Here is a 13,435-nt window from a genome sequence, read left to right as displayed (position 1 = left end):
CCACCCCATACCACCACCTCTCCCACCCAGTTTAATACAATTTGGGTCTGTCAAAAAGAACCCTTAAAACTGTAATTAGGAAAGAACTTATTGATGAGTTTGACGCAAGTAGACAAGTGCAAACAGGCACTAGTCGATCCATAGGTTACCATGATGTGATGTATCAAGTGAAACATGTATATGGAGCAAGTAACAAGATCACTAGATTACAAAATCATTTATGGCTTGTAATTAAGGTTGAGATATAAGTACCTTTGGCAGTTATGTTCCTCAAGCAGATGTAAACAAAACTAAATGTAAGTGTGTGGCCAGACATGGCACACACTTATTACGATCTCGACTGTGTGAAGATAGAACCATTTAGGGACAGGTCCAAGCACACTGTGTGTGAAATGGCACAACACTTCATCTCTAATGGCAAGATAGCCGACATATTAAGATTGTATCCACTTTTTTGCACTTAGTAACTATATCAGTTCTCATGTATAGAACCAAATACACAATGTGCTTGAATACCTCTCACGTAAATGTGAATAACAAAGTGTGCGGCCAGACATACTGCCTCACACGCCTGTACTCACGCATTTGTGAATAAGTTACCCTTTATGTATAGAACTAAACAAATAATGTAAATGAAATACTGTGTAACATTCAGTGCCATAATATCCTGACAACGGGGATTAATTATTATGACCCTTTGTAAACTCTACTCTGTAATCCTTTTGCGCTACCGCTCACAGGATGAGTGTGGGATGCACAATAAAGTAGCCGCTGTAAGCGGCAAAATCAAAATCAATCCCACCCAGCCATCACCTTTCGTCATGCCTTCTCCTTTTCATACCCCCCCACCACCTGTGTTGGGGGGTTAGAGGTCAAGAGATCCTGTACAGGATATCCTCCCTCAGCCTCACACTCAGTCCTTCACGCCGCATACATACACGCACCTGGCGGCTCTTGTGTACTGTAGGTGACCAAACGTTGTGAACATTTAGAGAGAGATCACGCAGGCAGGCAGGCAGGCAGGCAGGCGCAGGCAGGCAGGCAGGCAGGCACACACACACACACACACACACACACACACACACACACACACACACACACACACACACACATCTTTCAACAATGAAGTGGTTGTGTCGTTATGCGCACCACAGCCCCTCCTGGTGATGCTCTCATGGTCTGGTACTTACACACACACACACACACATCATCTCTACACCTGCACACACACACACACATTCACCCTACACCTGCACACACACACACACAAACACACACACACACACACACACACATTCACCCTACACCTCACACACAGGAGTCTGAGGGAATGTCAAGGTCAGGAAGTGTCAGGGGTGTCAGGAAGTGTCAGAAGTGTCATGTGTGTCAGGAAGTGCCAGTGTGTCAGGAAAGTGTCGGGGGAAGTGTCAAGGTGTCAGGAAAGTGTCATGTGTCAGGAAGTGTCAAGTGTGTAGGGAAGTGTCAAGTGTGTCAGGAAGTGTCAAGTGTCAGGAAGTGTCAAGTGTGTCAGGGAAGTGTCAAGTGTGTCAGGGAAGTGTCATGTGTCAGGAAGTGTCAAGTGTCAGGAAGTGTCAAGTGTCAGGGAAGTGTCAAGTGTGTATCAAGGGGAAGTGTCAAGTGTGTCAGAAGTGTCAAGTGTCAGAAGTGTCAAGTGTGTCAGGAAGTGTCAAGTGTGTCAGGGAAGTGTCAAGTGTGTCAGGGAAGTGTCAAGTGTGTCAGGGAAGTGTCAAGTGTGTCAGGGAAGTGTCAAGTGTATCAGGGAAGTGTCAAGTGTGTCAGGGAAGTGTCAAGTGTGTCAGGGAAGTGTCAAGTGTGTCAGGGAAGTGTCAAGTGTGTCAGGGAAGTGTTAAGTGTGTCAGGGAAGTGTCAAGTGTGTCAGCGAAGTGTCAAGTGTGTCAGGGAAGTGTCAAGTGTGTCAGGGAAGTATCAAGTGAATAAGGCAGCATCATAGAAGACTAAAACAGTGTGTTGAGAGTCTTGTAATTAAGTGTGACGTGTTTGTATATAAGTGTGACGGGCATGGTGGTAGTAATGAAGGCACGACTCTGGTTACTTTAATACCCTCACTACCTAGCACGTCCCGCTTGTTAAGTGCGTCGGGAATATATAACTTACACTTGACATGAGGCGCATTATTTACAATTATGTATAACGACCATGTCTACTGACCATAATAAATGTATTTTGTTCTTATTTCAGTTAATTACTGTACTACACCCAAGGTCCGAGTCTTATAAAAGGTCCTACGTTTTAGTTTCCTCGTAAGTTAACTTGTAAGAAGACACCCGACTGTCTGACTAAGTTAAAGTACTTTATACGAGTCCACCTTAATTAGATACGTTCACTTAGCATCAGTTAGGAGACAAATGCAACCGACAGTTAACAAGACGTAAACCTGTACCTATACTGTATAAGGTTTATATAGGACGGTTCATATATCACCCTACACACGGGACAGAGAAACTAACCTAACCTAACCTAACCTCTACTTCCACACAACAGTCCAGTACTCGCCAACTTCAAGATAAACGGAGGAGAATGAAAAGAAAGACGTTTAAAAGTTGCACATCACCTGTGACAACACTATCCAGACCCTGATGTGTGTGTGTGTGAGAGAGAGAGAGAGAGAGAGAGAGAGAGAGAGAGAGAGATATTGGACAGGTAACAGAAAAACTCTGGGTGATAATGATCTTTTAAATACCAAAGATGTATAAATGAACATTAAATAATAATAATAATAATAATAATAATAATAATAATAATAATAATAATAATAATAGTAATAATAATAGTAATAATAATAATAATAATAATAATAATAATAATAATATAGTACTGAATAAATTGCAGTGATAGTAGTATATGATGCACCCACCCGCACCCACCTCTCACTCACCATACACCCACCCTCATCCCCGCGTGTGTCATCCACCTCTCACTCACGCACCCTCACCCCCGTGTGTCATCCACCCCTCACTCACCCACGGCAATGATTCACAGGAGCACGTTCGAACACCACCATTGTCACTAGTTCAAGGTACTGCTCCAGATGCCTCGCTCACACAAACCGCCCTCAGGGTTCAGGAAAGTAACAGGTGGTGACTGTAAGCTCACCTTGCATGTCTAGGTGACGAAACCACACCCTAACCTGCCACCTACAAGCACAACACTCACCTACAAACACTTATTCTGTATCTAACCATATATCTACCAGTCTATTTATCTATCCATCAGGTAAAATTCGCTTACAAGCATAACAAATCACCTTCAGGCAACACCTTTCATACCCAGGAGATGCTACCCACCAAGTGCCTGAAGGCGAGGCGACCAACCTGTTGGAGGAACCTGGAGGGGCAGAAGCAACACCTGGAGGACCAGTTTGTCAGGGAGGGGGGAGGGAGTGTGGTGAGGAGGGAAGTGGGAAGGAGTGTGGGGAGGAGGGATAGAGTGCAGGAGGGAGGAGGAGGAGTGAGTGGGGTGGGAGAGGGAGTGATTTTAGTGAGGAGGGAAGTGGGAAGGTGTGGGAGGAGGATGGGGTGCAGGAGGGAGGAGGGAGGGTAGTGGGGTGGGAAGGGAGTGATTTTAGTGAGGAGGGAAGGAGGGAACTTAAGACAGAGTGAGTTTAGGAAGGAGGGAGGGAAGGAGTTTAGGAAGGAGGGAGGGAAGGAGTTTAGGAAGGAGGAAGAGAGGGGAGGGAGTTTAGGAGGGAAAGAGGGACGGTCTGAGAGGGAAGGTCTGAGAGGGAAAGAGGGACGGTTTGAGAGGGAAGGAAGGAGTGAGAGGGAGGCAGGACCACACGCAGCTCCTCTCCACAAGTTCGCCTCATGCATAATGTAAAAGATTCCATAACGTCACACGGGCGAGGCGGTGAGTGCATGTAGTGAGGAGATGAAAGTGTGGTTAGGTTAGGTGAAGTCTGGTTAGGTTAGGTTAGGTCTGATTGGGTTACGTTAGGTTAGGTCTGATTGGGTTAGGTTAGGTCTGATTGGGTTAAGTTAGGTTAGGTCTGATTGGTTAGGTCTCGTTAGGTTAGTTCGTTAAGCCGTTAGGTTAGGTTGGGTTGTTGTTAGGTTCTGATTGGGTTAGGTCTGATTGGGTTAGGTCTGATTGGGTGAAGTCTGGTTAGGTCTGATTGGGTTACGTTAGGTTAAGTTAGGTTAGGTCTGATTGGGTTAGGTTAGGTTAGGTCTGATTGGGTTAGGTTAGGTCTTTTAGGTTAGGTCTGATTGGGTTAGGTTAGGTCTGATTAGGTCTGATTGGTTACGTTAGGTCTGATTGGGTTGGGTCTGAAGGTTAAGTTAGGTTAGGTCTGATTGAGGTTAGGTTAGGTTTGTTAGTTAAGTTGGTCTGATTAAGTTAGGTTAGGGTTGGTTAGGTTAGGTTGATTAGGTTAGGTTAGATTTAGGTTAGGTCTGATTGTTAGGTTAGGTCTGATTTAGGTTAGGTCTGTTTAGGGTTAGGTCTGATTTAGGTTAGGTCTGATTGGGTTAGGGTTAGGTCTGATTGAGTTAGGTCTTGGGTCTGATTGCTAGGTTAGGTCTGATTGGGTTAGGTTGGTCCTAGGTTAGGTCTGATTAGGTTAGGTTAGGTCTGATTGGGTTAGGTTAGGTCTGATTGGGTTAGGTTAGGTCTGATTTAGGTTAGGTCTGATTCTGGTTAGGTCTGATTGGGTTGGTTAGGTGTGATTGTTAGGTTCGGTCTGATTGGGTTAGGTTCGGTCTGATTGGGTTACGTTAGGTCTGGTTATTGGGGTTAGGTTAGGTCTGATTGGGTTAGGTTCGGTCTGTTGTTGGGTTCGGTCTGAAGGTTGGTTAGGTCTGATTGGGTTTAGGTCTGTTAGGTTAGGTCTGATTGGGTTAGGTTAGGTCTGATTGGGTTAGGTTAGGTCTGATTGGGTTAGGTTAGGTCTGATTGGGTTAGGTTAGGTCTGATTGGGTTAGGTTAGGTCTGATTGGGTTAGGTTAGGTCTGATTGGGTTAGGTTAGGTCTGATTGGGTTAGGTTAGGTTATACTCCACAAACCACCCAAAATCTCTACCCGACTCGATTCACCATCATCATCATCATCATCATCATCATCAACAACTCTCTCAAAACAAACACCAAGGTCCTATAACCCAGCAGTAGAAGGACAAGAGGCGGCATAACACAGGTGACGGTGATGCTGCCGAGGTAGAGTCACCACCAGCCAGTCACAGGTGTCACTGACCCGTTCATAACCACCACACAGGTGTATATCGTCAAGTAATTTGGTGTGAACAGTTGTCTTCTGATCTACCGATATATTAAAGTGTTCTGATCTACTAATATATACACGTTCTGATCTACCGGTCTACCGATATATGAAAACGTTCTGATCTACCGAGGTATGGACTAGCGTTCTGATCTACCAAGACAATAAACCAACCATCTTCTCTAAATATTCATCCAGCTCAGTTCAGCTCCGTCCCAAACCCACCGACTCATTAACGTCTCGGTACATCTCCGTATGTTAATGAGTAGTACATCAGGTGTCCGCCAGTTGGGTGCAATGTTTTGGTGAGTGTGTGCAGAGGGGCGGCTGGTGTTGGACGTGTTGGCCTTCTGGTGTTGGACGTGTTGGCCTTCTGGTGTTGGACGTGTTGGCCTTCTGGTGTTGGACGTGTTGGCCTTCTGGTGTTGGACGTGTTGGCCTTCTGGTGATTGGACGTGCTTCTGGTGTTGGACGTGTTGGCGGCGTTGTCTGGCGTTGTTCTGGTGTTGAACGGTGTTGGCCTTCTGGTGTTGGACGTGTTGGCCTTCTGGTGTTGGACGTGTTGGCCTTCTGGTGTTGGACGTGTTGGCCTTCTGGTGTTGGACGTGTTGGCCTTCTGGTGTTGGACGTGTTGGCCTTCTGGTGTTGGACGTGTTGGCCTTCTGGTGTTGGACGTGTTGGCCTTCTGGTGTTGGACGTGTTGGCCTTCTGGTGATTGGACGTGTTGGCCTTCTGGTGATTGGACGTGTTGGCCTTCTGGTGATTGGACGTGTTGGCCTTCTGTTGTCTGTTGTTGGACGTGTTGGCCTTCTGTTGTTGGACGTGTTGGCCTTCTGTTGTCTGGTGTTGGGACTTATTCGGCCACACCGTCTCTCCTAATTATGTTAATGTTGGGATCAAAGTTTTTTGTACATTTTGTTTTATTCTTCTCGGTGGTGACGTGTTCAAGAGTTCTCGTCTTCTTCATTTGGTTGTGGCGCGGCTGGTTTGGTGATGGTGCCATGGGTCGTGTCTACCATCACTGGGAGACGAAGGGTCGTTTCTTTGACACTCAGTTCAATGGTAGTAGTCAAAGGGTCGTTTCCATGGTACTCAGCCCAACAATGGTAGTCGGGAGGTCGTTGCCATGAGGTCAGGTTGCCACCAGCCGGGAGCAAGACACACACATACACACGCGCGCGCGTCGTCCAGGCCAGCAGCTCCCCTGACTCAGCTCATTACAGCACCACGCAAGCCTCCACCGCCCGACACAACACCTCTGTTTTGCCAACCAGCCAGTCTAAACGATCACCTTGTTGACTGGCTGGCCGACGCTACGTCAGTCAACAATTACTACAGCCAGTCTAGACGTGTACCCCGAGAAACAGACAGACAGGTGCAACGTCACCTGTCTGTCGAACTTTACTTATACAAGGGGAAAGTTAAGTCAAGTTTGGCTTGGTATCGAATACATTAGAGTACGTTAAGTTGGGTTGGACGCGGTTATTAGATCGGGTTTGGTAAGGTTAGATTTGGTTATTTTTAGTAAGATCAGGTCAGGGTGGGTTGTGTTGTGTTAGGTCAGGTTATATCATATCTGATAAGGGTACGGTAGATTAAAACAGGTTATAATTATTTAGAGGTATATTATATATTACGTTATAACTTACCGTATAATATATAACAACATATATATCAAAGTATGTACCTTAATTCACACACAGACATTATATATATATATATATATATATATATATATATATATATATATATATATATATATATATATATATATATATATATATATATATATATATATATATATATACCTTCCAGTGATCGATAGAAAATAATACTTATCAATTATAAAAATACACCTGAACTGAACAACAATTTATCATACCCTACTTACAGGTAACGTTGAACAAAGAACATCACTTTCCAAAACTTCAATGATAGTTTGTAAAAGTTCAGCCAATAAAAAACTAACAATGATTAAAAGACAATGAGAGTTAACAATGAGGATGAAATAGTGGGTAATAGATTAAGTTTAGGTGTATGTCAAGAGGAGAGTGAACCTTCTTGTTAACTTTCATTATTCTCTATGACACAATAAGCGACGAAATGGTTATTGAAAGAAGGCATAATGGCTAATGAAAGAAGACATAATGGCTAATGAAAGAAGACACAATGGCTAGTGAAAGAAGATATAATGCCTAATGAAAGAAGACATAATGGCTAGTGAAAGAAGACATAATGGCTAGTGAAAGAAGGCATAATGGCTAATGAAATAAGACATAATGGCTAGTGAAAGAAGACATAATGGCTAATGAAAGAAGACATAATGGCTAGTGAAAGAAGACATAATGGCTAAAGAAAGAAGACATAATGGCTAATGAAAGAAGACAATGGTTAGTGAAAGAAGGCATAATGGCTAATGAAATAAGACATAATGGCTAGTGAAAGAAGACATAATGGCTAATGAAATAAGACATAATGGCTAGTGAAAGAAGACATAATGGCTAATGAAAGAAGACATAATGGCTAATGAAAGAAGGCATAATGGCTAATGAAATAAGACATAATGGCTAGTGAAAGAAGACATAATGGCTAATGAAAGAAGACATAATGGCTAATGAAAGAAGACATAATGGCTAATGAAATAAGACATAATGGCTAGTGAAAGAAGACATAATGGCTAAAGAAAGAAGGCATAATGGCTAATGAAATAAGACATAATGGCTAAAGAAAGAAGACATAATGGCTAGTGAAAGAAGGCATAATGGCTAGTGAAATAAGACATAATGGCTAGTGAAAGAAGGCATAATGGCTAATGAAATAAGACATAATGGCTAGTGAAAGAAGACATAATGGCTAATGAAAGAAGGCATAATGGCTAATGAAAGAAGACAATGGCTAGTGAAAAGACATAATGGCTAAAGAAAGAAGACATAATGGCTAATGAAAGAAGACAATGGTTAGTGAAAGAAGGCATAATGGCTAATGAAATAAGACATAATGGCTAGTGAAAGAAGACATAATGGCTAATGAAAGAAGACATAATGGCTAATGAAAGAAGGCATAATGGCTAATGAAAGAAGGCATAATGGCTAATGAAATAAGACATAATGGCTAATGAAATAAGACATAATGGCTAGTGAAAGAAGACATAATGGCTAATGAAAGAAGACATAATGGCTAATGAAAGAAGATATAATGGCTAATGAAAGAAGACATAATGGCTAATGAAAGAAGACATAATGGCCAATGAAAGAAGACAATGGCTAATGAAAGAAGACATAGTAAAGTGAAGACCAAAAACGATTAGGTTAGTTAGATATCCTCAAAATGGTTAATGTTCATGATATGGTAAACGTTATTCTCGGGTTATGTGTCAAATTTAATGGTATATATCAGTGTCACGTAAGCGTATACAGTGTTATATTAGCGGGGAACACTGAGAGGTCAGGTAAGGGTGGCAGGTTGTGGTGGGCAGGTTGTGGTGGACAGGGTGGGGTGGCAGTAGGTGGGGTGGCAGAGTGGGATGGCAGAGCGGGGTGACAAGGTGGGGTGGTAGAGTGGGATGGTAGAGTGTGGTGTGGGATGGTAGAGTGTGGTGGCAACGTAGGATGGGAGGAGTGTGGCGGCAAGGTGGGGTGGTAGAGTGGGGTGGCAGAGTGTGGTGGTAGAGAGGGGTGGCAGAGTGGAGTGGCAGAGTGTGGTGGTAGAGTGTGGTGGTAGAGTGGGTGGCATAGTGTGGTGGTAGAGGCAGAGTGTGGTGGCAAGTGAGGGGTGGTAGGAGCAGGATGGCAGTGTGGTGGGCAATGTGGTGTGGCAAAGTGGGGGTGGCAAGGTGGGGTGGTAGAGGGATGGCAGAGTGTGGTGGCAGAGTGTGGTGGCAGAGTGGGATGGCAGAGTGTGGTGGTAGAGGTGGCATAGTGTGGTGGTAGAGTGTGGTGGCAGAGTGGGGTGGCAGGGTGGGGTGGCAGAGGGGTGGCAGAATGGGGTGGCAAGGGGTGGAGCGGTAGAGGGATGGCAGTGTGGTGGCAGAGGGATGGCAAATGTGGTGGCAAAGTGGGGTGGCAAGGTGGGGTGGTAGAGTGTGGTGGCAGAGTGGGATGGCAGAGTGTGGTGGCAGAGGATGGCAGAGGTGGTGGCAGAGTGGGTGGTAATGTGGAGGGCAAAGCAGGGTGGCAAAAGTGGGGTGGCAGAGGGATGGCAGAGTGGGATGGCAGAGGGGTGGCAAGGTGGGATGGCAGAGTGGGGCAGTAGAGTGGGGTGGGTGAGTGGGATGGCAGTGTGGTGGTAGAGGGGGTGGCAGAGTGTGACGGCAAGGTGGGGTGGTAGAGGGTTGTGACAGAGTGGGGTGGCAGTGTTATGGCGGAGGGGTGGCAAGGTGGTGGGGTGACAGAGTGGGGTGGCAGAGTGGGGTGGGCAAGGTGGGGGTGGCTGAGTGTGGTGGCAGGGGTGTTGTGGCAGAGAGGGTGGGCAGAGGGATGGTAGAGTGGGTGGCAGAGTGGATGGCAGTGTGATGGCGGAGTGGGTGGCAAGGTGGGGTGGCAGAGTGTGGTGGCAAGGTGGGGCGGTAGACTGATGGCAGGGTAGGGTGGCAGGGGTAGGTGGCAAGGTGGGGTGGTAGAGTGTGGTGGCAAGGTGGGGTGGCTGTGTGGTGGCAGAGTGGGATGGCAGGGTAGGGTGGCAGGGTAGGGTGGCAGGGTAGGGTGGCGGCAGATTGGGAAGGCAGAGTAGCTGACTAGGGTGGCAACAGTGGGTGGCAGACTAGGGTGGCGACAATGGGTGGTAGACTAGAACTAGTGTGGTGACAGTGGGTGGTAGACTAGAACTAAGGTGGCGACAGTGGGTGGCAGACTGACTGACACACCACACCAAGTACCTAATAAGGAGAACTGGTGTATGGTAAACAGCTCGGGGTGGCAAGGAGGGGGGCTTCCTCGAGGTCTCCATCAACACACAATATTATCTTATCGATTATCTTTATTATTACTACTTCATTTATTTACTATTTTCATGTTTGTTTAAGACTTATGTGACTTTCACTTGTTGGTTCTGAGAGAGAGAGAGAGAGAGAGAGAGAGAGAGAGAGACGTCGCTTGAGCCCATAACATAACACCTGGCTAACAGGGGTCATTACTGAAACACAACAAGGTAAGTTAATTGAAAGTAATGATTAGCTTCCCCACAGGTAACCCCTACACAGGTGTCCCCCACACAGGTAACCCCCCACACAGGTGAGTCAGAGCGAACAGCGGACATCCTTGACCTAGTTTACTGGGGCAGGTAGGAAACACGCTCAGATAAGACCTCCTACCCTCCCTCCCTCCCTCCCTCCCTCCTCACTCACTCACTCACTCCCTCCCCTCCCCAATCCTTAGTAGCGTCGCCAGGGAGGATATGAAAGGAAGGACGTGGGAGGGAGGAGAGGGAAGGAGGTAACTGGAGGCTGAATGACCCTTGATCCCTAGCCCTCCCTCCCTCCCTATAGATGACATGGAAGGGAGAAGGGCTTGGTAGAGGGACCTTGACTACCCCCACCCCCCCTTCACCATCTGTCTAGAATTCATCAGCATCTGAGGACAAAACAGACAGACAGACTCACCTGGAAGAATTAGCATCAAGACAAGAGTAATGTTGATCTTGAGAATTATTTACCTGAACTAATTAATAAATCACCTGAAGATCACCCAAGTTTATATCACCTGATGATTAAACACCCTAACACTATCTAGAGAGAGGGGGAGGAGGTTAGGTTAGGTTAGGTTAAGTGAGCCTGGTTAGGTTAAGTGAGCCTGGTTAGGTTTGGTTAAGTGAGCCTGGTTAGGTTTGGTTAAGTGAGCCTGGTTAGGTTAAGTTAAGTGAGCCTGGTTAGGTTTGGTTAAGTGAGCCTGGTTAGGTTTGGTTAAGTGAGCCTGGTTAGGTTTGGTTAAGTGAGCCTGGTTAGGTTTGGTTAAGTGAGCCTGGTTAGGTTAAGTTAAGTGAGCCTGGTTAGGTTTGGTTAAGTGAGCCTGGTTAGGTTAAGTGGGCCTGGTTGGGTTAAGTGGGCCTGGTTGGGTTTGGTTAAGTGAGCCTGGTTGGGGTTCGTTAAGTGAGGCCTGGTTAGGTTAGGTTAAGTGAGCCTGGTTGGGTTTGGTTAGGTGGGCCTGGTTGGGTTTGGTTAAGTGAGGCCTGGTTGGGTTTGGTTAAGTGGCCTGGTTGGGTTTGGATTAAGTGGCTGGTTAGGGTTTGTTAAGTGAGCCTGGTTAGGTTGCTAAGTGAGCCTGGTTAAGGTGAGTGGCTAGGTTTGGTTAAGTGAGCCTGGTTGGGGTTTGGTTAAGTGAGCCTGGTTAGGTTGGGTTAAGTGAGCCTGGATTAGGTTAGGTTAGGTTAGTGCTAATGTTAAGCTGGTGGAGATATTGTTATACTACTGGTACTGGTACACTGCTTCTTCAAAGGGGATTCGAACCAATGAACTACAACCTCCAGCATCACCAACACAACACGACCACTACCATCAACACTCCAACACGACCTCCACCATCACCTTCAACACTCCAGCTTTAGCTTGACCTCCACCACCATCACTAACACTCCAACACCTTCAACGACTGACACACACACACACACCCAACACACACAAACACAACACACACACACACACACACACACACACACCCGGTCTGAACACTAAAACATCATCTCAAAAACACACGAAAATTACAGGCCAACCACACACACACACTACTCCCAGGATAGTCTTGGCAATACACAAGTGGAGGAAGCAGCAAACAATGGTGGAGTGAGACGCAGTGGGCATAACACACAACCTGCTCCACCACTCACGGTCGAGGAAAGACAAAAAAACAAAATTATTCAGAAATGGAATGTTATAACATAATTTATGGCGGGTGAGGTGCTGGAGGATGAGGAGGGGAGGGTGTTGGAGGATGAGGGAGCGTGTTGGAGGTGGTGGAGGGTGTTGGAAGGTGAGGAGGTGTTGGAGGATGAGGAGGTGTTGGAGGATGAGGGCGTGTTGGAGGTGTTGGAGGGTGTTGGAAGGTGAGGAGGTTATTGGAGGATGAGGGTGTTGGAGGACGAGGGAGGAATGTTGGAGGGAGGGGAGGTTGTTGGAAGTGTGAGGGAGGTGTTGGAGGTGTGAGAAAGGGTGTTGGAGGGTGGTGGAGGATGAAGGGAGAGTGTTGGAGGGAGGGGGAGGGTGTTGGAGGTGAGGAGGGTGTTGGAAGATGAGGGCGGTTGTTGGAGGGTGAGGGAGGAGGTGTTGGAGGGTGGTGGAGGATGAAGGAGAGTGTTGGAGGTGAGGGAGGGTGTTGGAGGGTGAGGGAGGTGTTGGAGGGTGGTGGAGGATGAAGGAGAGTGTTGGAGGTGAGGGAGGTTGTTGGAGGGAGTGAGGAGGTTGTTGGAGGGTGAGGGAGGTAGGATTACATGTTTTGATGGCTCGTGAGGAGGGTGATGGAGGGTGGTGAGGGAGATTGATGAGGGGAGTGTGTTGTTTGTATTTAAAACACACACACACACACACACACACACATGTATACACACACATGTACACACACACACATGTACACACACACACACACACACATGTATACACACACACATGTACGTACACACACACACACACACACACACACCACCCACACACACACACACACACAACACACACACACACATACACACACACACACACACTCTTATCGTTCCTAAGGTCTAAATAACAGTGTACATTATATACACAAGTAAACCAGCGTGAGGTCTGTTGGCTACACCACACTATTTAACACGTGTTCAACTCTATCATGAGCTCGGTTATAACAAGCTCTATGACAACATCCTGTGAGCTATACCAAGCCTTGGTTTGTTCACAAGTGTTTATCTGTAGATCAGCTAGTTGTTCAATGTTTTGCTGTAGGTCGGTTTTGTTCACCTGTGGGTCCGTTTTATTCACCTGTAGGCCAGTGTTGTTCACCTGTGGGCCAGTTTTGTTCACCTGTGGGCCAGTTTTGTTCACATACCAAGTGTTCAGCCACAGATGGACCGGGACTGGCTTACACAGCGTTCATTTGTAAGTCTAATTAAGCCAAATCACCATGTTGCATACCCTACCCAAGATGCCATGTTGTATAGTCTAGCCGCCATGCTGCACACCCTAGCCGCCATGTTGCATAGTTTAGCCGCCATGCTGCATAGT

At 46.4% G+C, this 13,435-nt stretch overlaps 1 protein-coding gene across 1 annotated transcript in view; it reads right to left on the bottom strand.

Moving 5' to 3' along the window:
* Nucleotides 1-5,526: 5,526 nt before the first annotated feature.
* The window catches only part of LOC121855206 (transcription factor SPT20 homolog), a 42,244-nt gene continuing 34,335 nt past the window's right edge, over nt 5,527-13,435 (bottom strand). Inside the window, exon 2 of the mRNA XM_042350071.1 lies at nt 5,527-6,128. Coding sequence (XP_042206005.1) covers nt 5,527-6,128 — 602 coding nt within the window. The remainder of the gene's footprint in view (nt 6,129-13,435) is intronic.

Source organism: Homarus americanus, unplaced genomic scaffold (assembly GCF_018991925.1).
Source record: "Homarus americanus isolate GMGI-L3 unplaced genomic scaffold, GMGI_Hamer_2.0 scaffold40730, whole genome shotgun sequence".
Lineage (NCBI taxonomy): Eukaryota > Metazoa > Arthropoda > Malacostraca > Decapoda > Nephropidae > Homarus > Homarus americanus.
The sequence above is the reverse complement of the archived record's forward strand: the minus strand, read 5'-3'. Positions and strand labels throughout refer to the sequence as shown.